Source organism: Canis lupus, chromosome 6 (genome assembly GCF_011100685.1).
Source record: "Canis lupus familiaris isolate Mischka breed German Shepherd chromosome 6, alternate assembly UU_Cfam_GSD_1.0, whole genome shotgun sequence".
Lineage (NCBI taxonomy): Eukaryota > Metazoa > Chordata > Mammalia > Carnivora > Canidae > Canis > Canis lupus.
In genome coordinates, this window is record NC_049227.1 from 53,013,460 (window position 1) to 53,041,257 (window position 27,798).

The window sequence follows — 27,798 nt, forward strand, 5'->3', positions numbered from 1 at the left end:
TGGTAAATATCATCGCTTACATTTTATGGGGATGTTGTGCGATGTGATTCCTGCCTGGAATATGACGATGGAAAAGCATATCTTGTTTGGAATAAAGAGGTCTAATTGAAGGATTAGGGGAGGAGCAGTATCTGTCAGAAAGACGTACACATGCATGGAGATCACAAACCTGAAGGTGAAGCATGGAGGAAACAGCTGCAGGAGAGTGAAATGAAAGAAATACAGAAATGTTATCCTGGGACTACATCACAGACCTCATAACCAGATGGTTAATATGGACAGGCAAGATAGAGGAGCGATGTAAGCCTTTACAGACTTCAGATGAAAATCCCACTCCACTAAAGGCAAAACATCTGAAAAATTATTGAATTGCCTTGTTGGAAACTTAATCTCACAGAAGAGAGAGAAGCAATGAGGGGTCTTGCTGCATTGGCTTATTTCTGGCTCTTTACAGAAATCCATTTGGGGAAAGTGGCAGCTGAAAGAATCTTGAAGGAAAGTAACCATCCCATATCATCTTAGGCCATAAAAAAGCCATAAAAAGGAACTCTGAGCTTGGACATACAAGTATCCTCCACCTTTAGTAAATCTCATTTCAGGAAGTTCAGACGAAACAATAGAAAACAATCCTATAGCCAGTGACTCTAACCTGCAGATAGATCAAGAAGAATGAGAAGCTGTCAGATAGAAATTTGATGACATAATCACTCAGTTTCCCAAGTAGCAAGAAGAGGGTCAAGCATTTAGATAACTCAGTAGTCAATGGTCATATGAGAAAATAAGATCACATTACCAATGATGATCATAAAAGAGAGGCATCAAGGATTAAGGAATGTTTCAGAAGTACCAAAGCCTGAAGTTATCTGAATTTGGGGAAAATATTAGGAAAAATGAAATGGTATTTTGTCTATTAAAAGTTTTAAAAAATGAGAAGAAAATACACCCACGACTTCGAACAGATGGCACACTGTTAACTTACAATTAGTGAGAACTGTTCAGCTCCTCTTATCTTTCTAGCATCCCCATAGAGAATCCTCTTATAACTGAAAAGGGTAGGGAAAACACATTTGAGAGTTGAAGCCCAGGATAGGTAAAGATATAGTAAAAACACATCACATTCACTTCATTGAATTTAAATCCAAAGTTCCTGGCAAGAACTTGCTCCTTTAAAGCCTGAGCTACCTACTTAAAAAGAATGCAGTGATGAGAGCACCGGCCGGTACTGAGCCAACCATGGTCACACTCAGTCCTCACTTACATATGTCTCTTCCACTCCTTTTCTCCCCCACTTCAATTCCCAGATTCTCACTTGTTTCTGTCCCATTTCTTGGTTTACTTGTTTCTCACCTTCGCCGCCAATCTACTACTTTATTTCCAGGCTGCTGCTTTGTCTCTGCCCTCGCATCTCAGCATATTCATGCTAAGTCCTCAGTTATCAGAGTTCTACTGAATGTAAACTCAAGATTTCCTTTCCTCACTATATGGATGAGGATATCAAAAATAAATGACCCGCTGTATTTTTTAAAGTACCTTTGTATGATATTGCTGCATCACAGTGCTGAAAAATAAATGTTGCCTCGGGTTCTTGAGGAAAGGGAAAGGTGGGTGTTGTGGGGAAAAGGTAGAAGTAGACCAGAGAGCTTAAGGTCTGATCCCAGTGGAATTCTCCAAAGATAATGAAACTTTTGACTTGAGAGCATTAGTAAAGAAAGACATTATTAAGAATCAGCATAAATTCAGTGAGAACCAACCAAATGATTTCATTTCCTATTTTGACAGGTTTTTTTTTTTTTTTTTTTTGGCAGGAAGTGGAGTAGGAGTAAAAGATAAGACATGGGACCTTGATAATGGTGCAGATAAGGAGAAAGTGATTGAATAGCTATGCCCAGATAATTTAAATGTTAGATCCCTTTCACTCAGAAGTCACAGTGATTACCCACAGCACAGTCTTCTGGGTCCTGGCCTTTGAATGGCACTTTTATTGACAAGTTTGGGAAAAGTACGTTCATCAGATCTGTAGAAGACTTAAAGCTAGGAAGAACAGTTAATGTGCCAGACAACAGTACCAACTTGAAAATACTTTAATGACCAATTTAAAAAAATAGGCCAAAACTAATTCATGCTAAGCATCATAAATTATGATGCAGCAGGGATGGGATTGGGGCCCCCTAGTCCCTTACTTTTTAGTCCTAAACTTTATATCAAACCGAAATATTGGCTGATCCAGTTTTTATTTTTTTTTAAAGATTTTATTTATTTATTCATAGACACAGAGAGAGAGAGAGGCAGAGACACAGAGGGAGAAGCAGCTCCACGCAGGGAGCCCGACGTGGGACTCGATTCTGGGTCACCAGGATCACACCCCAGGCTGCAGGCGGCGCCAAACCGCTGTGCCACCGGGGCTGCCCTGATCCAGTTTTTAAAAAAATACTTTTGATTGTCCCAAAGGAATGATTAACCGACAAAGATGTGATTCTTGAATTCTGTAGTCCTTTGCATTTTTAATTTCGGGGGGGCATTTATATTTAAATCAAATATATCATTTATACTTTAAAGAATTTAGCATCACTTTCTCCACACATACATTCAGGCATAAACATTTCCACTAATCAGGGATGACTGTTATCGGAGTGTATATCCACACCCTGCTTGGAATAATGTAGGTTCCCTAGTCTCCACAGGTGTGTGTCCAAGAAGGATTAGACCAACCATATGTCTTCCTCTGTCTGTGTGTATCTTTCAGTGAACTCCAAATTCCAGACGTGTTCTCAAGGGTATTCATAAGCTGGCAGTACTAAGTGGAAGCTTTGGGTTTTAAACAAATGCCCACATTTTAAGGCACATAAAATGGTAATTCATTTTCTTTGCTACTCTTTCCCAAAATAATTTAAAATAATTATCATTGTTTTAACCCCCTCCAGATTAAAAAACTATAATATCTTAAGAACTACGATGACTTTTTAACACCATGTGCTGATAAAATTTAGAGGCTCCAAGGACCTTGTTTTATTTAGCTTCACATTAAACAATAATATTTTAATAAATAACAATAGCAAATCTCCAGTACAGAGCAGAAGGTATATTTAATATACACAGAATGTGAACTTGCCTCTTACAATAAAATCTCCTGAAATATACATTGTGTCTTTTGAATAAGCCTTGGAGGTTTGATGACTGTCTAGGGAGTTTCCTGTTTAATCATCATTTGAATATTTTCTGGTGATTTCAGTCAAGCCATGATCTGATTCAATAAAACAACTGTTTGACTGATTTATTTCCTAGGTTGAAAAGATTATTTTCTATCGCATATAAATAGCTTTATAGCTAGCAAGTGACCTCATGGACTTACTGCCTTAAAACATTATTAGAAAATACTAAGCATGCCCAGATACTTTGACTATGATTATTTTGTATTTAAATAAGCGCTCAAATCTTTTTATGTTTCTCATATTAGTAAAAATGTTCAGTAAATCAACAAGTAGCTATTAGCCCATACAACTCTGTGCCTAATATTACACTGTATGTTTAGTACATGAATAAATGAATGCTATATTTATTTTAACAAATATTTGAGCACCCATTATGTTTCAGTGATCTGCAGGAACAAGATATGCCACAGGAGACAAAAAGATGAATAAAGCCTGCTAAGAGACTGCATATAGGAAGCTAAATATAGAAAATATCTACAACATGAAGTAGAATTCACTAAATAGAGAAATGACAGATGAGTCAGCATAGCAGTGCTTATGACCATAGAATTTATAATTTTTTTTTTTATTTATTATGATAGTCTCACAGAGAGAGAGAGAGAGAGAGAGGCAGAGACACAGGCAGAGGGAGAAGCAGGCTCCATACACCGGGAGCCCGACGTGGGATTCGATCCCGGGTCTCCAGGATCGCGCCCTGGGCCAAAGGCAGGCGCCAAACCGCTGCGCCACCCAGGGATCCCCATGACCATAGAATTTAAAGTCAGGCAACACTGGTCTGAATCCCTTCTTCATCATTCACTTAATTTTATACCTTTAAATCTCATTTGTCTCATCATGTGTTGAGGCTTAAATATGATGATGCTTTAAAATTATGGCATTGGTCTAAGACACTCTAAAAACTCAAAAGTTGTCTGTTATCATTGGTTCCACATAATAGGTAAAATACTATAGATCATTGGTGGAATATAAGAGAAGATGGGAGGGGAGAAGGATAGGTGGGAGAAAATGGAGGAGATGAAGAAGAGGAAGAGACAAAGAGATCACATCTTCAATTTGTGTAGGAAAGGCAAAAGAAGAATTGAGGAAATCTTCATGAAGTCATGGCACGTGAGATGTGTCTTTGAAGGATGGAGAGGGTTTTTCAAAGTGGAGATGAGAAGGAAGGGTATTCTGGACAGAGGACTCAACCTAAAATGAGGCACCAGAGGAGTCAACTGACAGGTGTGGTTCAGTGTGAAGAATGTATTCAGTGTAGCTGAAGCACATGGTATTTGGAAGTGAGAAATTAGACCAAAAAAGACATTGTTAGAAAGACGTAGATGCTAGACTTAAATGGAAGACGGTTATTTAACAGATTTTTGAGTAAGGTAGCGAGAAATTTAGTCTGTGCTGTACAGCCTAGATTAATATGACATTACCTAGGGTGGAGTGGGGAAAGGAGGGATATGAGAATAAGGCTCTTCACGTGGGCTCTTACCTGCATTAGAGGTAATGGGAAGCTAATTAGTCGTGGTTACAGATTGTAGTAGACATGGAAAGAGGATTCAAAACATATTGCAGATCCAGAACTCACAACACTTGACCACAGACAGATGAGATGCTTAAGTAGGGAGAAGTTGGAGTAGAACAGAACTCAGAATTGTCAAGCTTCAGTGATTGGAAAAACCTACCACTGTTCATAAGATGAAGGAAATGAGAAGGAAGACCCATATTGTGGTGTTGATGATAAGTTCAGTGAGTGGAGAATTTGGGGTACCAATTTCTAGTGATAATGCTCATCATGCAGCTGACAAATGTAGATCTTGAGTTTGTGAGAGCAATTCTGAATAGAGATATTGATTTGGACATCAAGTGCCCATCTACAAACAGACTACAGTACAGTTGAAGTTCTATCTTCAACACATTGAAAAGAAAATAGTGACAACAGTCTGTAAAGTCTCTATCTTGTTACTCCTTGAGAGATACACACATAAACTGTAAATAAGAATGTAAAATTTGGGGATCCCTGGGTGGCGCAGCGGTTTGGCGCCTGCCTTTGGCCCAGGGCGCAACCCTGGAGACCCGGGATCGAATCCCACGTCGGGCTCCCGGTGCATGGAGCCTGCTTCTCCCTCTGCCTATGTCTCTGCCTCTTTCTCTCTCTCTGTGTGACTATCATAAATAAATTTTAAAAAAAAATTTAAAAAAGAATGTAAAATTTGTTTCAGTCTGAAAGCTCCAAGTCATGAGCATATTGTCATTTAGAGCTGAAACAGAGAAAAAAAAAAGTAGAAAAGGGTAACCAAGGCCATAAAAAGAAGAGCAGAAAATAAAATGCCAAAGAGAATACAGGAAGATAGCTTTAAGTAAGAGTCAAACCTCCTTGAATGCGGACCTTGAATTCAAACAAAAAAATCCTCTTGTTAAAAGTTAAAAACAAAAGCAGAAAATCTTAACAGCATACTAATTTGACAAACATTGTTACATCCTTCTGTTTTTGTTTTATGCAACAAAGTATTTCTTATTGTTGATGAAACATCTTCTGTGCTTCACATATTAAGCAGGCTTCCAATTAATATAAAGAACAAAGCAATGTGTAACCGCATGAAAACTCTCCAGTAGTGAATGAAGAAAATCCTAGTTCTTTAAAAGTAAAAGAGCATCTTCTTTAGCTATTAGATGAACTTAATTAATTAACATAAATTAGAATTTTTAGAAATGAAATATACTCTTCAAGACTGACAGGTGGGTATGCTATCAAAGCACTTTTCGAAATGAAAAATCTATAATCCAAATGCAGTGATATAAATGCATAGCATTCACATTTTTTATTCCCCTCATTCCTAGCAATCTAAAAAGTTTTCTAGTTTAAGTCCATTACCTTTTGTCTCTTTTTACTACTTTTGGATTCTTCAAAGTTCAAAATTGGAAAAAAGTAAGCCAGAACCACTGAGAAAAGGGGTCATTTCTTCTGTCCACAGAAACACTGTTTTAGATCGTCTAGTAGAATATCTATGGAGGGGCGCCTGGGTGGCTCAGAGGTTGAGCGTCTGCCTTCGGCTCAGGTCGTGATCCCGGAGTCCTGGGATCGAGTACCGCATCAGGCTCCCCTGCAGGAAGTCTGCTTCTCCTTCTGTCTATGTCTCTGCCTCTGTGTCTCTCATGAATAAATAAATAAAATCTTAAAAAGAAAAGAAAACCAATGGAATGCAGTCAATTAGGTCTTGTGTTTCTAAGCTGGAGATATATATGTATACACACACACATACTTTGCCCATCTTTTAGAAGGACAAAAAAAAATGTACTCTACAATTATGAAACGTAGAGCTATGGGAACTACACTCCTGGAAGCCTCCTAAGTTACATAATACAACATTTTATAAAAATCAGAGAAATCTGGGCTGATACTATTTATTGCACGGTACTGTTTTTACAATGCACACTGTCAGTAATTCGGTGCCTATGTTTTAGGATGTAATTGGAAAAGCGCTGCAGTACCTTGGAGCATTTGGTGAACTGAGCAACCTAGAACAAGTTGTGGCCATGATTGATGAAGAAATGTGTATCAACTGTGGCAAATGCTACATGACCTGTAATGACTCTGGCTACCAGGTAAGGATTCTGCTGTAATTGGGATGCTGTGAGGCGTGTTTCTTCTGGCTTGTGTAGCAGAAAGCATCTTGTGTTGTTGCTAAGTGTGCAATGCAGACCAGACATGCCCAGTATTACCCCTCAGCAGCGGCGTGTCTGTCCTCTCACTCTCTGAGCCTAGGAATTTTTTTTAAAGGAAAGCCATCACTTCTACTACCTATGCCACTATCCAGTGAACAGTGTCATTTTAATATAATTTTATCACCCATAAAACTGGCTGGGAAAGATCCAACCAAAAAAAGAAATCCACACAATTATGTACATTAGGAAGCATTACGCTTTGCTACAGAGAGGGAAAAGAACTACCACGTATTGCCATTACCCTGGAAGGCCTTAATTCTTTCCACCAAAAGAGAATTCTCTTCCATTCAATATTGACTGGGCTTCTACTAGAAAAAGCACCTTCTTACCGGGGAAATGAAATGTGGGGACCCGGAATTCCTTTGTGACTAGAGAAGCCAGCAAGTTGTAGTCTTACCACATGAAGTGAGCCAGTTCCTCACCCCTAAGCTGGGAGGCTGCCAGGGGACAATACCAAAAAAAATAACTATTAAACTTTTCAAGCTGTGACGAAATAGAGTAAAATAATACCTTTTAAGATGACTAATGGAATTTTCAAGGTAGATAAAATGCCCTGTTTTTAAAAAATTGAAGTTCATTTAACTTATTCAGCCTGGACGAAGTTCCCGTGTTGCTTGTGGCAGGATTTTGCATATTCCTCTGACTGCCTAATAGAGATATAACAGACATTTTAATTTTTTAAAAATCTCTTCCTCTTTAATTTGACATTTGTTCTATACCAAATTTTTACCCAATGTGTCACTTTTTTTGGTAGCTGAAAGGTGTCTCTAACAGTTATTTTGGAAATGCTAATCCCATCACACTCACGTTCACCTTCCCTTTAACCATTTAGAGGTGAGTCAAGAAGTCCTGTCACAAAAATCATAGTGGCAGGGCTCTAATACCTCAAATCTTAGAAGTTATGACTCCTACCTTAGAATTCTAACCTTGGCACATCAGTAAACAAACAAACCCTTATTAATGAGGGAAAAAGAATCACAATTATGCATTTAAAAAGATTTTAAAAGTCCTCCTTTGACTCTTCTCTCTCAAAAAGATAAAAAATAGAAAATCAAAATCTTCAACTGATTATAAAGTTTCATATGTCTGCAAATTTTTAAAGGATAAGATTTTTAAGATACAATCATTTTATTTTCAATTGCTTCTTGGGGTTCTATTTATAAAAGGGTACATAAGGAAGATAAATAATTTTTACTCATTCAAACAGCCATCCAAGATGTTGTTTTCTTTTTTAAAATGGCAACGATTTATGTGGACAAAGTTTCTTCTGGTTTGTCTTATCTACAGTTCTTGTTCTGATAGAATATGGTTGTTTCCTTGAGGATCAGACTGGTTTTTTATATTAAGCAGTCTGACATAATTTAATAAAACCATTTTCACATTTATGTGCATAAAAGAGGAAAGAATTATAGTTACAAGTAGCTTCGCCTGGGGGAGGGAAACTTTTTTAACAACAACAAAAAAGTTGCTTTGAATTGGATTACACCGCATTTTATATGACACAGGGTCATATCCTGATCCTTGATCAGAATCAAAGAATTATTTAATTGAAAATCCTCAAACCTCAATACTGGCACTAATGCCAACTTTTTTTTTTTTTTAACTACTGTTTTCTTCTTAAAACTACATGCTTAATTTGAAATCCAAGCAAATACATTCATGGCCCCCATCTGCCGGTGACACTGTTTCACTGTTGAGAACAAGGAGTGTGAGGGGAGAAAGCACCCCAGGGTCCTCCGGGAGCCCACAGCCCATCCTGATAGAACTGGAAGGGTCTGCGCTTTGCTAGAACAAAGGAAATGAGAGAGTCACTGTCACAAAATATTTTCCGAGAAAAACAGCTCTAAGGAATTTTAAACAATGTATTTCTAATTTAAAAGGATTTCTTTTCTGGTTTGTTTTCTTTCTTTTCCTCCCCTCCAGCAGCTCAACTGTTGCTATAGCTGCACCGCAGGGCTGGGTGTCGTCTCCAAGTGCAGCTCCACTGCAGTGGAGGAAAATGTTCTTACTAAAATGGGGGCGTTCTTGACCTTTTTGGTCAGTGACAGCAATACTCTTTCTTTCTGTTTGCAGGCTATACAGTTTGATCCTGAAACCCACCTGCCCACCGTCACTGACTCTTGCACAGGCTGTACCCTGTGTCTCAGCGTCTGTCCTATTATCGACTGCATCAAAATGGTTTCCAGGACAACACCTTATGAACCAAAGAGAGGCTTGCCCTTAGCTGTGAATGATCTGGTGTGTTAAGGTGATTTGTGAAACTGTGGCTGTGAACTTTGAGGCCACCCACATATGCTGATCTTTTTAATTGGGATTGTTAGGTCCAGCTCTTTCTAAATGAAAGCAAATATAGGAATTATAAATAAATTTCTAAGTGAAAAATATAAATTTCTAAACACATTCCCAAATTTGAAAGACCGTCTACTGCCAGTGACCATTCAACTAATTGTCATAAAACAGAATAATTATTTTGTGAGGATAGTTGTTAAATAATTGTGTAGCCGTTAATTGGATCTTCACCATTAGTTGTCCATTCTGAAAAATATTAACTTTTTGCTGGCAATTAATGCAATAGTTTCCAAATTGCCCTGTGCTATGCTTTGTCTTTGATTTCTAATTGTGAGTGAAATTAAGTATTTTAGAACAAAGTACCATTTAACTTACAAGAAAATGTTTCCTTGGAAACATTTTATAATTAAAAATTACATTTAATTTTAACACTGTGTCTAAGCAAATGTAATTAGCTCCATAAAGCGCAAATGAAGAAAGTCAAATAATTATTTACTGTGGCAGGAAAAGAAAGCCAAAGAGGCAAAGAGGGTCACTTGCAAAAACTTTTTAAAAGCCCCTTTGTTAAAATAGCTCCTTTGCGGGGGGCTAGATACTCAAGTGACAGTATTTGGTAATCATTCATATCACTCTGCTGGTCCCCACTCGTGCCTGAGATGGGTGTTCAAACTCTACCAATGAATCAACATGACATTCTTCTTTAAATATTTAAACTATGTTCCTAACAAAATAAGATATTAGGATGGAGCTCTGGTTAAAGCCACTCTTTTGCTGTGCACAGATCTGCTCTCTCTGCTTCTAATAGTAGCCTTCATGATTATAGCAATTAATGTTTGAACAAAGCCCAAATTATACAGCAGTGGGTCACGTGCTTCATTATTCAAGAATGAAAAATATAGTATTGGTAATATAGATTAGGTGTGCAAAACTAACTTGACTACTCTTTTAGTGTTTATGTTTAATTTTAAAAGTAATCAAATAAAAGGAAATATATATTTTCTGTTACTGCCAAATATTTTTATATTTCTCTATTTTCATAATCAGCAAATAGCATCATATAACTTCATTTATCCCTTTGTTGGATATTTTAATATGAATCCATAAGTAGCAAATCTTTAAGTAATAATCTGTGGTATATTTCTATGGAAAATGCAAGATCTAGAAAAATAAAATATTTGTTTATGCACTTGTAGAGATGCACATTTACCACAAGATCTGCGTGATTGAATGATATCAAATAAAATTTCATAAAGCATTTTAAATAACGTGGTCTTTTGCTGCCTCTTTTGCAAGTACAACATCATGTCAACCATTTAGATTTTGAGGTAGAAAAGTTTTTATTTAATCCTATAATGCATTCCATCTAAATGTATATATAATGCTAGTTCAGATCTAATGAAGGTAATGACAGTGCAGTTATTTAAATGTTTCACTTCCAGTACCTCTTACCAGGTTTTCCCACTGAATTTAATTCCACTCTGCCAAAATGCATCTTTCACTGGGCACAGGCCAGATTTCTTGCAGTGGTTCATGGGCAGAGATAAATGAGAAAATGGCAACCTACCATTAAAGTGCCATCTTCACTATAAGAAAAATCAATGTCACTTAATAGGTATTCCTTAAATAGTTGTGAAATATTAAGGACTCATATCAATGGACTCACTTTTTTGCTCCTTTCATGGTGGGGGCATTTTACCCTTTGTTCTTGATAACAGCTTAGCAAAGGGTTCATGTTGTCCAGAAAATAAATTTACCAGAGCTGTGTGAATGCCATCATAATGGATTACCCCCACTTCAATCTAATGAGAGTTTTTCACTCTGGGAGTTTTATGAAAGTACATCCCGTGCATATATACCTGAGTCCTCTTCAAGACTCTGACTGCCAGGCAAAAACTCCTTTAATAGAGATTAAAGAAAAAAGCAGTTTATGACTTTTGCATCCACCTCTGAGAAAGAGCAGACATAGTGCTATGGCTCTTTTCTTGAACTACTTTGGGGAATTGCAAGTGCAGGCCTTTGAGTTAGGCCATGGCAATCGGGGGTTTTACACTAGTATGTTCCTCACACATTTCTGTTGTGTCCACTTCCTGCCATACACTAAGAAGCATTTCTTAGCCATACTATTTATAGGAAACATACTTAAATTTTACAATGTGTGGCTTGCAGAGAGACTCCAGAATAGAGGAAGAATGAAAATTATGTCATTCCATCCAGCCAGAGACCACAAGCCCTTGGCCCTAACACACACATTCTCCTGGTTCCTGACCTTCAGACAGGAGTGAAGACATAGGATCAGACCAAGGAATCTGATTTTAAGTGTTTCCTATGTGTAAAAAACTTAATACTAAATGTACTATAGTTAATTTTATGTGTCAACTTGACTGGGCTACAGTACCCAGATATTTGGTCAAGCACTATTCTGGATGTTTCTATGAGGTGTTTTGGATGAAGGTTACATTTAAATCAATAGACTCTGAGTTAAGCAGTTGCTCACCAAAATGGAGGTGGGCCTCATCCAATCAGTTGAAGGCCCAAATACAAAAAAAGCTGACTCCACCCCACCTCCTCAGCAAGAGGGAATTATCCAGCATTGGCCTTTGGACTTCCTTTGCAATGACAGCTCTTCCTGCTTTTACAGCAGACTACACCTGTATCTCCTGAACCTCCAGGTGGCCAGCCTCCCCATCAGATTTTGGACTAGTCAAGCCTCCACAATCACATGAGCCAATTCCTTAAAGTAAACCTCTTTATGCACACACACACACACACACACACACACACACACACACATTCCACATTCCCTGTATTGGCTTTGTTTCTCTAAAGAACCCTCACTAATACAACATATATTATCTTTTTTGAGTATTGAAAAGATTAAAGGTAGCTTCTATTGTTTTTTTCTTATTTAACAAATGAGGACATGGGTGCTTAAAGGGTCTAAATAATGTGTTACAGGTCACACAGCTAATTAGGCATGTTTCTAAGTGTGTTGGTTATGTCTAATATGCCATTTTCCCTTTTGTTCATCCAACCAGTCATTCGTTTAACAAATATTTATCAAATAACTACCATGTACCCAGCACTGGGCTAACAGCTGAGGGTGTGAACTCAAAAGATAAAGGTTCCCTAAATTTCAGCTGCTTCCAATCCACAAGGAAAATGGGCATGTAACTGTTATTACAGATGTGTGGTCAGTGCTAGGAAAACAATATTGAGAGAAAGGACATCTACAGCCTACTCTTTTGACATGATAAGCCAAGTTTTCAGCTCATAAAAGCATTTTCTAAATAGGAAACAAGAATGAAAAGGAAAACAAGAAGGAAAGCACAGAGGTATGAAAGGTCAGAGGAATGAATATTTAGAAAGCTGTAAGAGCTTGGGATAGAACAGAAGGAACATGTGGGATGTAAGGCAGAGAGAGAGAAAGAGGTTTGACGAATCTTAGAATCCCTCAGGGATCAAAATCATTTTGCTCATTCATTCATTCATTCATTCAAAAACATTTAAGTACCTCCTGTATATCAAGCTGGTTGATGGTGATTCAACTATGAACAAAACAGACATGATTCCTGCCTCACTGAGCTTACATCTTAGTGGAGCATGCAAACAGCAAGTAAATAAGCCAACCGCAAATTATGGTAAGTGTTTAGGCAAAGACAGCTAGAGCCTGGGGTATAAAGTATGGCAGGGAAGTCCTAATGATTTGGAAGGAACCAGCCATATGAAGAATAGAGTGTTCTAGAAGTAAGTAGAAACAGCTGGTGCAAAGACCCTGAGTTGAAAACAGCCTGTTATTCAAATTACTAAAAAGATAAATCAAGGAAGGGTAATAGAAGGCAATGCCAAAAATCCACTGGAGCCCTGGACGAGAAACAAGAGAAGGAGACTGACCTCATTTTGTTCATCTGTAAAATGGAGAAGATAATAGCCTTGCATTTAATAAGTTAGATATAATCGTAATTTCTGCTGCTATTATTTATGGACATAGAAAATTTAAATACATTTTAAAGAAATAAAATAATAAAAAATCTCTATCAGGCTGTCATAGTAGTGACTGGTGATATTACTTCCTAAAGTAATGTTTGTCATCTGTAGCAATCAAGAAAAAGATATTCCGGGCAGCCCCGGTGGTGCAGTGGTTTGGCGCCGCCTGCAGCCCAGGGCCTGATCCTGGGGACCCAGGATCGAGTCCTGAGTCAGGCTCCCTGCGTAGAGCCTGCTTTTCTCCCTCTGCCTGTGTCTCTGCCTCTCTCTCTCTCATGAATAAATAAATAAAATCTTAAAAAAAAAAGATATTCCATGAAGTTGGAAGATCAAGATTTTTAAAAAAAAAAGTAGAATATCAAGATTTTTTAAAAAGTAGGATAATTGATTCTGACAAAAATAAAAGACCTCAGAAATAAAATTTAACATATATATAAATAAAATTATCTCATCATCTATATATAATTATCTCATATGTATAACTGTCTAATTTTACTTTCTCAATTCTATGAGCTGGATACAGCAGAAGTACTTTTTTTTAAAGAAGAAATTTAAAGACAAAGCAGATAAGTGACTTACATAAATTGATATGTTTAATTAGTATCATATTTAGAAATGAAGCTCAGCTAACTTGATTTTCAGGCAATGCTCTCTCTTCCATATCATTTTGCTAAGCAAGAATTATATATTTTTCTACACTATAGGTATTTGGAGATACATTATTCACTTTTAGTGGTCTTAGGGTAACACTAAATGGCCTAAAGAAATCAAATGGCCTAAAGAAATCTAGCAATAACTGTTGTCTGAAAGGGTTAAGATAGTGCCCTTAGAAACAAGCTTATTACCTGGCAGGATCTGATCTACTTCTGTCCTATGAAGTTAATTCAATTAACAGGAAAGCCATTAGACACACTATTATCTACCCAGAGCTGTAACTTTCCCTCTTACCCACAGATGCACACAATTCAGCAAACAGCCTGCAGAGTGAAAATTTGGACCAAATCCTTAATGATTCTGTGAGGTTCACAGAGTCTAGCTCTCTCTTTTATTAATTAATATGGTAACATTAATTAATATGGTACCTCTTTTATTAATTAACATAGATTTTTCTGCTTAAATTTTTTAAATTACAGATGACATCTTTAAATTGAATAGTCACATTTGGGTTGGAAACACGCATAGCCGATTGTCCCTTTGTGTTAGCCTTCCGTTAACTGATCCAGAGCATTTATAAATTGATACTGGCTATTGTTATTTTCATATTTACGTTCTCCTAATATGCACTATAAACTGCCGTGACATAAAGAAGCCAAGTCATTTTGCCACTGGTAAATAGTCTATAGTAGTGAGTCATATTGAGTACTGTATCTGTGCAGCTATTTATTTACAGGATTTATGTAGTGCTTTTCCATATGCTGTGTTCTGCAAGCACCAACAGCCTTCTGTGGACTCCTGCCTTTCTTCTTTCATGCCTTCTTCATTCCACTACCATTGATAAATTCATGTTTATATTCTCCTGGCAGTTTTAAGATTTGCATTAGTTAACATATGGCTCAAGACCTCTTTGCTTACCAATAATTTTCTTAGGTGTTTCTATTAAATGTAAGATCTACCTACCTATTAATAGTGTAGGTTTATTCCTCTTTCTAGCCTTCTATGGTATCCATCTGTGTGAATCTAGGTATTTGGGCAAAGATAAAACACCGAACACACACACATACACACACACACGAATGTGCATAGTGATTTAAGATTACTGAAAAGGAAAAAAATAAAAATAAAAAAAAATAAAAAAAAAAAATAAAAAAAGATTACTGAAAAGGTTCCTTCTGCATATTTTTCACGGAAGTAGAAGACCCTGAGTGGAAGATAAGAAGCTTTCAATTCAATTTATATCTTTAGGTAAGAAACCCCAAAATTCTTATTTACTGTCTTTTAAAAGAGCCTCTTTGAGTGAAAGGGGGAGGGAGATTTTAGGGATTTGGGATAGGACTATAAGAAGGTAATCATGAATTTTTTATATTCCATTTCTGTTTTGCAACGTTTGCGAGACTGCATCTTGCACCTCCTTCTTGGGCTGTGATGTTTCAATGGGGCTTCACAATGGGCTGTGGGGGCATGGAATATTTAATAATGAAAGTTCATTTCTTCTTCTGGGACTATGAGCATGACTAAGCTTTATCAGATTGCAAAGTCCTGCCAATAGTTATGGCCAATGACGATGCCCCCACTGCAATGTGATTCTGAGATAACCCTTTAAATAAAACCTTTGAAAGTTTCCTAAAGATAAGAACATGGTAGCTTTATATTCTGTTCCACTAAAGATAGCAGTATAGGAGTCCAAGGACCTAGCAAAACAAGAGCAGCATAGATAAAACATCTACATGAAGAAAGGAGGAAAAGGATTAAAGCTTCCAAAATCTATGTGTGCCATCCCACTCCTCTGAATTTGAAACATTTATATCAGAGTGCTTATCAGAGTGGATATTCAAATACAAATCCTAATTCATTATGCCTAAAGTCAGCTCTGTTTTCTCCTTAGATCACATCTTCTTTTCCTTCTTCATGTACAACAGCTTCACCTTTGCATACTGCAAATATTTCATAAATAGGAAACAAAAGCACTAATCATTAAGGAAACGTTGATAATAACTACATTAAAATCTGGAGTTTCTTTTCATCAAAGGACCATTAAGAGCATGAACAAATAAGTCACAAAGTGAGAAAGTACATTTGCAATACATATAACTGACAAAGGACTCAGGGACAAAACATAAAAGCAACTCCTACAAATCAATAAGAAAAAGACCACCTAGAGAGCAAATGGGTAAAAGACAAGAATAGACACTAACACAGAAAGAGGACATCCAAATGATGAATAAATGTGTAAAAAGGTGCCTAACCTCATTAGTTATCAAGGTGTTAAAAACTAAAACACTAAGGTTTCAGAATCCAAATCTTGAACAAGATGCAACCCACTGGATAGGAAAAAAAAAATCTGAAAGAATTGTAGCAAATAGAAAATTCTGAAGCTGCCTGGCCCCTAACCAGATTGTGTAATTGAGCAGTTAATAAAATTTAGCCTAGAAGTTCCATGCTGAGGCAAAATGAGAAATGAAGTACTCTTAATCTTCATGCATTATAAAAGATTTATTTATTTAGGAGAGGAAGTTTATTAATTTCTGCATCAAGCGATGTTTTAATGAATGAATATCAGCTTCAGAGTGTAGAAGATACCTTCCTTAAAGAAGATGTGCATGATCATAAACAGACCCACATGGAATTTGTCAGGCAGTTAAAAATTTTAGATGGCTTGCCTGGTAGAGCAACAGTAAAGAAAATTGAACTTGGCATAGTAGTATTAAGTCAATGATTCTTAGAGTCAGCCAAGAAGTGTTTGCAAAGCCACACTCTTCATTCTCATGCTTTAAATGGCAGGAGCAGTTTCACATTTATCAAACAATAATTATTAGGGGCACCTGGGTGGCTCAGCCAGTTAAACCTCCAATTCTTGATTTCGGCTCAGGTCATGATCTTGGGTTGGTGAGAAGAAGCCCAGCCTCAGGCTTTGCTCAGCCCGGAGTCCGCTGGAGATTGATTCTCTCTCCGTCTGTCTCTGCTCCTCCCATACATGTGTGCTCTCATGCTCTATAACTAACTAACTAACTAAAGTAACTAACTAACTAAATAAATAAATAAATAGATGATAGATAGATGATAGATAGATAGATAGATAAATAGATAGATCTTTTAAAAATAATAATTATTATAATTAAAAACTTTCAGGTGTCAGGCTGTCCAAATTATCAGGAAACTACTGGGCCTAAATATATATCTGTTTAGCTTTTGGATCAATTTTATCAGGTGGGAAACTGGAGATTCTTAAAGTGGCACAGGATAGAGGCTACCTCACAGTATCTCATAGCAGAGCATATGGTGAGTGAGTATAGCAGCACCGAGTCTAACTAGGTGCTGTTACACCCACTCAAGCAAGAAATTTCGAGAACTTAAACTAATAAGGTAGCAGTAGCAGCGGTTAGGGAGGAGGGAATGGGCTGTAGATATCATTAGCAATAGAGCAATACCTTTAGCACATTTATTAGGCAAGGGTAGATACTCGCCACTGTGCGAAGTAATGAGAAAACACTAGAAACCCACAGTATTTATTACATACTTCTAATAAAATGTTGAACATACGGTTATGGAAATAGCTATAAAGGCATCCTTAAATCCATCTGGGGAAGACAAAGGATACTTCACGGAGGACATAAACCAGGTCAACTGAATCTTGCAGAGAGGTGGCCTGGGGTATCGGTTTAGAAAGTAGATGTTGGAACCAAACTGCCCGTGTTTGAGTCCTGGTTCCGCCTCTTAGCTCTGTCTTCTTGTGGAAGGTACTTGCTAACCTAAATCTATTTTCTAAATTGTAAAGAGAAGTAGCCAGGAGCACGCTGGTAACAACCAGCCCGTGACAGCTGTGGGCTCATGTCAGGCCCTGTTCCAGAGCCTGCCTCCTGCCCTCCTTTTATCCATCACAACGATCCTAGGAGGTAGGTGCTGGCGTGCTTGCCAACTTAGAGACGAGGAAGCTGAGGCACGGAGCTGTGGAGCAGCGCGTACCTGCCTCACTGCGGGTGCACGGCCGAGCCAATGTCCGGGGGCACAGCGCCAGCTGCGGAATCACGCCGCTCACCGCTGTACCACCCGCAAGACCCACTTGGCGTCAGCGCGAGGCCTAAGGAGGTCTGCGTGCAACGTGATTAGCACAGGCCTGCACGTGGAAGATGTTTCGTAGGTATTAGTATCGGCTGCTGATGCGCCGCTGCAGGCCGAGAAGGGCTGGCTGGACCTCGCAGGGCTGCAGGGAAGGCGGGCGGCCCCAGCCTCCTCTCCGCAGCCCCCGCTCAGGACCGCCTTGCCAGCGCGCTCTCCCTGGGCCCGACGCGCCGGGGAGCCAGGTTCATGACCTCGACGGTCGCTTTGCAAGGACCAGACACGCGCCCAACCCGGTGCCGGGTTTCTCGCAGGATGCGCAACTGCAACGTCTCCAAAACAAAGTAGTGGCTGATGGCTTGGGTGTGAAGACAGATTCCCCGGGTTTGCATCCCACCCCTGCCACTTAGCAGCTGTAAACCTGGGGCAAGTCACCTAGTCTCTCTGTGTCACTGCCCCCTTGTCTCCAAAACAGAGAAAAGAATCAACAGATCCGGTTGGGCTGTGTGCAGATGAAAAGGGGATACCCGCAGGTCCGGAGGGAGTGCTCCCAACCTCTCATCCCTACTAGAGCAGTTGCCCCATAAAGTGTTTTTCGAATCTTTTTATTTTTCCCTTTTGTAGCATAGGATTAAAAAAAAAAAAAAAAAAAAAAAAAAAAAAAACCTCATACAAAAATATAATGCATAAAACACTCTAACGCCTTAGCACATGCTGTTCCCTTGTATTGCTCTTCATTATCTTGCACCAGTAGTAAGTTTCTTTCTTCAAAAACTACCTCCAGAAGTTGGGGCCCCCTTTCTGACAGCATTCTCAGACAGGAGAGTTCATCACTCCTTCCTGGTCCTATCGCTGCTCCCTATGCATCTGCCTACGGTGCACCAGGCTGCAGGCAAGTAACACCTTCGTCTCTGCATTCCCAGGGCCAGGTGCAGGGCCGGCCTGGAGTAGGCTGGCTACATAATAAATTATTTTTTATAAGATCTTTATTGAGATATAATTCATATGACATAAAATTCAGCCATTTAAAGTGTACAATTCACCAGTTTTTAGTATATTCAGTTATATAATCATCACCACCAGCAATTTCATCACCCACCCAGAAAGAAGCCCCGCTCCCACTAGCAGTCACTGTGCATTCTCTCTGCCCCAGCCCCAGGCAAATATAAATCTACTGTCTGCTTATGGATGTGCCTATTCTGGATACTTCATAAATGGAATTGCAAAATATTTCAACCTCTGTGACTGGTGGTGACTTTCTTTTTCTGTTTTTTAAAAGATTTTATTTATTTATTCATGAGAGACACAGAGAGAGGCAGAGACACAGGCAGAGGAAGAAGCAGGCTCCCTGTAGGGAGCCTGATGCGAGACTCGATCCCAGGACCCTGGGATCACGACCTGAGCCAAAGGCAGATGCTCAATTGTTCAGCCACGCAGGTGCCCCGATTGTGACTGGCTTCTTTTACTTAGCATAAAGTTCATCCATGCTGTAGCACGTATTAGTACTTCATTTCTTTTTATGGCTGCATAATTTATCAGCGTTTTATTCACCCATTCATCAGGTGATGAATATTCAGATTTTTTTCACTTTGGGGCAGTTATGAGTAAAGCTTCTACAGATACTCATGTAAAATTTAGACATAAGTTTTAATTTCTCTTGGGTATATATATCTAAGAGTAGAATTGGTGTGTCACATGGTACCTATGGTTAATCTTTTAAGGAACTACCAGATTGTTCTCCAAAGTGGCTGCATCATTTCACATTCCTGGCAGCAGTGTATCAGAGTCCGATTTCTTCACATCCTCGCCAACACCTGTTGCTATCTATCCGTTCATTATCTGTCCAGATATCCATCCCGGCAATGTGAAAGTGGTACCTCGTTGTGGTTTTGGCTTGCATTTTCCTGATAGCTCATGAAGTTGAGGATCTTTTCATGTGTGTATTGGTTATGTTTATATCTTCTTTGGAGAAATATTTATTCATACTCTGCTTATTTTTAATTAGGTTGTGTTTTTTACATTGAGCTGCAAAAGTTCTTTATATATTTTAGATACAAGTCTTTCATTAGATATGGACTTTACAAAAATTCTTCCCATTCTGTATGAGCCTTTTTCCTTTTTCCTTTCTTGACAGTTTCCTTTAAAACACAAAATCTTAAAAATTTTGGTGATGTCTAATTTATCTAGTTTTTCATTTTGTTGCTTATATTGTTGGTGTCATATCTTTAAAACTATGTAATGCAAGGTCACAAAATTTGCACCAATGTTTTCTTCTAAGATTTTTATATTTTTGGCTTTTACATTTAGTTTTTTTTTAATCCATTTGAGTTTTGTTTGTTTGTTTGTTTGTTTAGATAGTGTAAAGTAAGAGTCCAACTTCATTCTGTTTCATGTGGATGTCCTTTTGTCCCAGAGCTGTTCGTGGAAAAGATCATATTTTTCCCCATAATAAAATTTTGAATTAAATGGCACACTACCCGGTTCCTCCTGCGGGGAACTCAGTCTGATAATGGAGACTGAGGTACACCAGGATATCATGGGCAACATAACAACGTATGAGCCTAGAAAAGTGCAAGAGTTCGCGAGGAATGTCTTCTAGATTGAACCGTGATGTTGAACATAAAGTTACAACAGGCAGCAGGTCTCTCTTCCTATCAGATATAGTTAAAAGAGCATAATGCCTGAATTTCTGGAGGGCATTAGCCTTTCCAAGCAGATGCACTTCCCAGCAATTAGTAATCACCAAGAATAAAAGCACAGAAAAAGGTGGAGATTCCTCAGTTAAAAAAAAAAAAAGAAAATCTTAAGTATGATAGATAAAAAGAGCTCAGAAACTAAAGCAGATTCCTCTTAAAGTACAGCTCCTGTTGTCCTTAGTGATGCCATCCTGGGCTGGTTAAATCAGGCCATTAGTTTGTAACAGAAAGTCACCACATGCCTTCCCCGCCTTCTTCGGTCTTGTTCTCTATTGTGAGTCTGGGCGCCTGGCTTCTCTACAGACATGGCCAAAATCACCAAACTCCCTTAGCTGAAAGGGGCTGCACTACCTGCCCTCAGATGTCTGCCCCAGGGGTGTCTCAAAGGCTGAGGTGAAAGACCAGAGATTGAATGGATGGGACTTTTCAATTATTTATTTATTTGAGAGAGAGAGAGAGAGAGAGAGAGAAAGAAAGAGAGAGAGAGAGAAGAAGGGAAATCAGCAGAGGGAGAGGGAGAAGCAGGCTCCCAGTGGAGCAGGAACCCCGATGCGGGGCTCAATCCCAGGACCCTGGGACCATGACCTGAGCCCAAGGCAGACCCTTAACCAACTGAGCCACCCAGGTGCCCCAAATGGGGCTTTTAAATCATAACCTTTTCAGACTCTCAGCCAATGAGTTAAGCTTTAGACTTGATCTTTCTTTCCTTTTTCCTTCCTTCCTTCCTTCCTTCCTTCCTTCCTTCCTTCCTTCCTTCCTTCTTTCCTTCTTTTTTTAAAAAATATTTTATTATTCATTTATTTAAAAGAGAGAGTGAGAGTGAGAATTTTATTTGAAAGAGAGAGAGCAAGAGAGAGCATGAGCAGCAGAGGGAGAGGGAGAAGCAGGTGTGGGCTCCCTCCCAGGACCCCAGGATCATGACCTGAGCTAAAGGCAGGCATTTAAGTGACTGAGCCACCCAGGCAGGAGCCCCTGGACTTGATATTTCCAAGATAATAAGGAAAACTTTGACATGAAATGACATCATTCGTCAGCACTTTGTCATGATTTCTCTCAACTATAATCAGCTAGTAATGTGCTAGAATTTATTTTCTTTCCTTAATCTAACACTGTGTTCTTGAATGTACCCAGGTACCTATCTGCTATGTTTTAGAACTATGCCTTTCCAGTAACAGAAACATTGTGTATAATAATTTGTAGTCATTGAATAGCACAGAGGCTTATAAACATAGAATTTTACCCCTAAATATGTAAAAGATAAAATATTCTTTTGTTACATAAAGAACTATCCTAAGAGGCTATCATTTGCTTCATGTGTAAGCATCACTTTGCTGACAACCTGTGGAAGATGCGCCGGCCCTGCCAGCACCTGGCTACTTGGCAGACCCCATGAGCAGCTGGGGAAGAAACTTCAGAGTTTGCTTCTGGGTCTTCTACATAATTAGCCTGTTTATAGGCCATCTGGGTTGCTTTGATTTCATCATCGCCATTTCTTCCCATCTGAAGAATTTCTGTGTGTCTCTTCCTTGGGGACTAACATCATTAATAAGTTCTCTCTTACTCCGGGATACTAGCTTCTTTAATGCATCTGGCAATGCTCTATCCCCCTGCATCCATCTCATTAGGAAGCACCCTACAGACCAAAGGAGGGAGGTGTTTATATTGGCTAATGCTGTCATCAAATTAACAGACCTCGTTAGAAGAAAATTAGAGATTTGGGGCTCCCTAATAGAATAGATTCTTAGAAAACGTCGTCCAAAGAATCATAAAGGATACTTAAAGAGAACTCTTGCAAGAAGGGCTGAATTTTAGCGTCGTCTGCTCTGATGGGTAGACATGCTGAACTATGGGTGCTGTGCTAATCAAACTGTGCTGGGATCAATTTTAACCTAATTTGAACATCCCCAGGCCTCACTAGCCTGTGTGGACCAAAGAGGTCACATTAATATCATGAAATAAATGGCAATGCTTAATTAACCCTCATCTGCAAGCCTACCCACATCAGGCCTTTTCTGAGAGCACAGACTGCCCCCAACTTCAAACAACAATGAAAGGATTAGAGTCTCTAAGGGGCTACGTGCTCCCCCACCTCCCCATGTGCTAACACCGGCCCTGGAGACACGAGTGTGCCATCCCTTGAGACCCGGATTCACCTTATCTGAGTTTACACTGCATCTTGTCCACACTGTGCCAGTTCTCAGAGCCACCAAACCTCTCAATCCTCTTAGTACTACATCAGTTCTACTTTGGGGCGAAAAGAATAAAAGCCACACCCACTCATTGTATTACCTTCTATTAAAGGGGTTCAGTGAAGTGGTCCTAATATTTATGATGCCTGGGGGCAAAAGTATGAATGGAAAGCCCCCTACCCAACCAAATCTTTCTCTTGAACCCCCTCTCTGACCTTAACTAACTGTAAGTGGTCTCTGACACACTGCCTATGGACACTTCAGTGCAAATGTCTGGGTCAGTGGGGAAAAAATAAACCTCCTCTTCCTCCAGAGAGCTTGCGCCTCTGCCCAGGAGCATGCATATCACATGGTAGGGTCCACCTTTAGGAAGAGGACGTGTGAACAGGACTGCACAAGCCCTAGAAGTGTTGTGAAGCTATTGGGAATTCTGGGTTTCTGAAGCCCCGTCTCCAGGGTCTCTACTTGCCAGATGATTCTAATCTCAGCTCAGACCCAGAGGGGACACCGTCGCACAATAACATAGCAATGGTACTTAATCATTTGTTGAATTTTGCTGCAAATGTAACTTGCAAGATAATGACTGCTGTCAAAAATGTGCATTGGTTGGGATGCAGTGACATGCAAAGCAGTGGCTTCTAAACATTTTTTTTTTCCTCATGTGAGCTTCTTTCTGTGATCTTAAAGGATAAAATAGATGAAAGTGGAATTGCTGTGGTTGAAAGACCAAGAATGGAGGTCCTATGTGTCTGCCCTTCCACCTCTCTTCCTCCCCTCCCCTTTCTCCTTCCTTCCTTCCTTCCTTCCTTCCTTCCTTCCTTCCTTCCTTCCTTCCTTCCTTCCTTCCTTCCTTCCTCCCTCTGTCCCTCATGTATTTATGCATTCGTTTAACTACCACCCAGTGTGCGTTCTAGGCTTGGTGATTTTAACACAAAGACAGACCAAGATCTCTGCTCACAAGAAATTTACAGTCACTTTTCCAAACCCTAGATTTCCAAGGGACACATTTTGAAAACCCCAGCTACAGAAGAAGAAAGAGCATGGGCACTGACCGATGTCAGATTCAGTCTGAGTTTCTGCCACTGAGCAGCAGCGAGCTCCTGGACTCAAAGGATTAAGGGAGGCTGTAATATTTACTTCACAGGATTGTGGTAAGAATTGTGATAACTTATGAAGCAATTAGCATATAATTGACTTCCTTAGATGTTCTTTCTCTTTTTTTTCTCCCGATTTGGTATTTATTTTAAGTCTGTTCCTAGTCTATCTGGTGCCCCATAAGACCAAGAGACACAATTGCAGGATGAGTGACAGTCAGGAGTAGAGTTTGACTCTGGACAAAATGATAGTCGTCTGCCAGTATGGAATTCATTCATCTGTGCTACAAATGACAAAGCACATGTATCGATGGGAAATGCACAATGAATGATATAATTGACACTTATTCCTAATAGTAGGCTGGCCTAAACATCTATCTTGTTATTTACCTGTCCTCCTAATAGGTCTTCTTTATTATTATTAGCCCAATAGCTATTTGGTAATTTCTCTGTGCCAGGAATTAAATGCTTTTGTGAACAATAACTCCTTTAATTCTTAGAATTCAGATGTGGTGACACCCAGGCCTGAGAGGTGAGGTCATTTGTCCAAGGTCTCACAGCTAGTAGATGGCAGAGCGGGGTTCTGATCCCACCCATCTGGATCCAGCGTCTGGACTCCTAAACCACCTGCCACAAGCACCTTATGTCCATTGATCATCCTTTTCATGCTATTCTTTGTTTTGTTTTTGTTTTTAAAGATTTATTTATTTACAGCAAGGAGAGGCAGAGGGAGAGGAGAGAGACAGAAAAACCCAGTCAGACTCTGAGCTGAGCACAGAGCCAAATGCAGGGCTCAATCTCACAACCCTGAGATCAGACCTGAGCTGAAACCAAGAGTAGGACACCTAGCCAACTGCGCCATCCAGGCACCCCTTCATGCTATTCTTATTAGAGAGCCCTCCTTTCTCCTCTTCAGTTATTAAATCCTACATATCATTAAAGCCTATATTAAATCTAACTGAGAGTATGCAAACGGTCACAATGGGGTCATAAGAAATGGTTTGCTTGGATACAATGGCATTAACCTTTTTCAAGTCAACACCTTAAGATACAAATATTCCACATTACAGTCCTGATTTCTAAATTCCTTTGAAATCCACCAACCCATCTGGGTGGCTCAGTGGTTGAGTGTCTGCCTTTGGCTTAGGTTGTGATCCCAGGATCCTGGGATCAAGTATCCCATCAAGCTCCCCACAGGGAGCCTGCTTCTCCCTCTGCCTATGTCTCTGCTTCTCTCTCTATGTCTCTCTTGAATAGATAAATAAAATCTTAAAAATAAATAAATAAATAAATAAAATGAAATCCACCAACCCAAAACCCCTCAGTTCTAGAGCAGGCTTGGCGTACTTCAGGGGCCCTGCCACACTGAGATAGTGTGTTTTTGTAAATGAAGTTTTACCAGAACAAAGCAACACCCATTCACTAACCAAATTGCCCAGGGCTGCTTTCATGGGTAACAGAGTTGCTTAGTGGAGCTGCAACAGTTTCACAGTCAAGTTGTCACAGTCAAGTTGTCACAGACAGTATGGCCAGTAAAGCCTAAAATACTTAACTACCTGGCACTTGACGGGAAAAGTTTGCTGGGCCCTGAGCTAAGATGAGAAGCACCTGTCCCTTCAGGTGAGGCTCTCCGATCCAGGTCCTGCAGACATCAGCTTTCTTCTCTGCTTACAGGGTTTTAGAACCTCTCACCCAATCAGCTCAGGCCTCTCCCTTTCCTTTCACCAAGCCAGTCCCTACTTCTGCCCACTGTCAATCAAACCAGCTGCATTTCCTTGCCCTGATTTAGTTGCAGAAATGTTTCCTTCCTGTTTAAAGTTGGCGAGTTTTGTCTCCTGGGGGCAGGAACATGCTTTTACTTCTTTTGCATGCCCCTCAGGTCTGACATTGCAGGGATGAAACAGTAGACACTAGGTTAATATTTTTATTTGACTAATTGTTGTCAACCTGATGTAGCCTAACCTTATAAAAGAATAAAGAATACTAAAATAGATGTTTTGCTTCAAGAAGAAAACCTCGAGGGGCAGATGCACATTTCCCATCTGACAGCCAGAGAAGCTCCCTGTGCCAGTTCATCTGATCACCTGGCTGCTCCGGGCACGCCGAGGCGGGAGTCTCAGGAGAGCCTGCCGCCCACCTGCCCGCCGGAAGTCCTCCCAGGATAGTGGCTCTGCGGCTCTGTCTGGAGGACTTGTTAGTGCACATGACGCAACTAGATCCATGTCTTGGGGCAAACACCTATTACCTCACTCCACAAGAGCAGTTACATAAAATGAAATGTGCAGCAAGAACTGGAGCAACTTTGGGGGCCTGGACTCTCCAGCCTTGGGGTTGGCATATGTTTTTTTCTCTCTAGGCAAGGGTAACATAGGGAATAAAGAAAGGAAAGCTGGTTAGACAGCTGGAGTGTCAGCTAATGTCCCTTTCTAATAGTCCAAAGTACCTGGACTGGTCAGTCACCTCCCCTGGTCAAAGTCCCTTCCTTCCATGGTGCTTCACTGATTTCTGCCCCTGAGATTGTCTCTATGATGTCCTTACTACTCCAGCACTCTTCCAATTTACATATTTCTTCTCTAAAACATATCAGTACTGGCATCCGTGCCTTGCCTAGGCCTGGAGGCCTGAGATCTCGTTAGCATGACCTTGCATATCAGCTGTGATTCATTATCATGATTGATCTTTCATCCTAAAGGTAATATCTTCTTTTACAGATGAATGGAGAGAAAGGAGAAGGCATTGCCCCAGAATTGTCCCAAGTTCCAGCTACTTGACCGAAGGATGGTACTGTAGGAATGGCACGTGAGCGCAGGAGCTCTCAACACCAACCTGAAAGTGAAAGGTTGGTAAGAACACAAGTTTCCAACATACACAGGCCTTACTGGAACCAGACATGTCAGGCCCTCAAGGCCATGCTCTAATGTCACTGGAGGAGGTCACCCCTCAGATTGAATTCTGACTGTCCAATTCATCTCTAAATTTTGACTCCTGGTTTCAAAAAAGGGGTGAAGGGCTGCTTTCTCTAAGACAAGAATCTACCACAATCTGCCATGGCTGTGACCTTGATCCCAGTGGCCTCCCTTCTCTCTGAGAGCTTACAGGGGCCATGTGGAGATGAGGAATGGCCTCCTGAGGAGAAGGCATTCAGAGGTAGAGGCTCAAGCAGCAATGATGGATTACACTTGGTCAGCCCATTTTGCTAGACCAGAGTGAAGCTATGAAAAGATACATATAGTTCTTAATCCCTTATCTGCAAGCCTTGGGGCCACACAGATTTCAGATTTCAGGTTTTTTTTTTTTTTTTCACATTTTAGGAAAAGATGCATATGCACATCATGTACATTCCCAAAAATCAGAGTAACATTCCATATACAAAGTCATTAATGTCTGAACCACTGTACTCACTCTAAGGGTGATGAAGATGTTGCAATAGACTCATATCATTATCAGTTCAGGTTTCACCCCAAAACGAATCAGGTCAGGGTAGTTTCACTGGCAAATGATGTTATTAAAACAAAACATAAAACAAAGAAAAAAGCACACCACCTTCACAAACTCTTCTTGGTTTTTGGAGCTTGCTAGATTGCAGAATTGTGGAGAAAAGATCATGGGCCTGTATTGCCAAATAAAGCTATGAATTGATTACCACCAACTCTCGACTCATTTTTAGTGTTATCTCAGCACAACGGGAAACACTGTCATGCCCCAGGACCTTGGCTGAGGCTCAGGCAGTCTCCCTTGGCATTCTTTCCCTGCTGGCTGCAGGCCTGAAAGGCTGAGATCGCTTCCTTCCATTCATCACATGTAACACAAAGATTTCTCATGTTGGAAGATGCTTCTCTCCAGAAGGGCAATGTCACTTCCTGCTCACCCCTAAGATGAATGCTCAGCATTTTTCATTTTATAGTCCTTATTG

General features: G+C 39.8%; 1 protein-coding gene and 1 long non-coding RNA gene across 5 annotated transcripts in view; both read left to right on the forward strand.

Moving 5' to 3' along the window:
- Positions 1-10,471, forward strand: part of DPYD (dihydropyrimidine dehydrogenase) — a 791,077-nt gene extending 780,606 nt beyond the window's left edge. For all 4 annotated transcript variants that reach the window (XM_038541239.1, XM_038541240.1, XM_038541241.1 and 1 more), the window contains 2 exons: positions 6,660-6,800; positions 8,994-10,471. In XM_038541239.1, coding sequence (XP_038397167.1) covers positions 6,660-6,800; positions 8,994-9,167 — 315 coding nt within the window. In that variant the 3' untranslated portion in view covers positions 9,168-10,471. The remainder of the gene's footprint in view (positions 1-6,659; positions 6,801-8,993) is intronic.
- A 13,233-nt stretch (positions 10,472-23,704) lies between these two features.
- Positions 23,705-27,530, forward strand: LOC119872356. Its single transcript, XR_005360418.1, has 2 exons — positions 23,705-23,942; positions 26,597-27,530. It is a non-coding gene; the product is annotated as an uncharacterized LOC119872356 (long non-coding RNA).
- Positions 27,531-27,798: the final 268 nt, after the last annotated feature.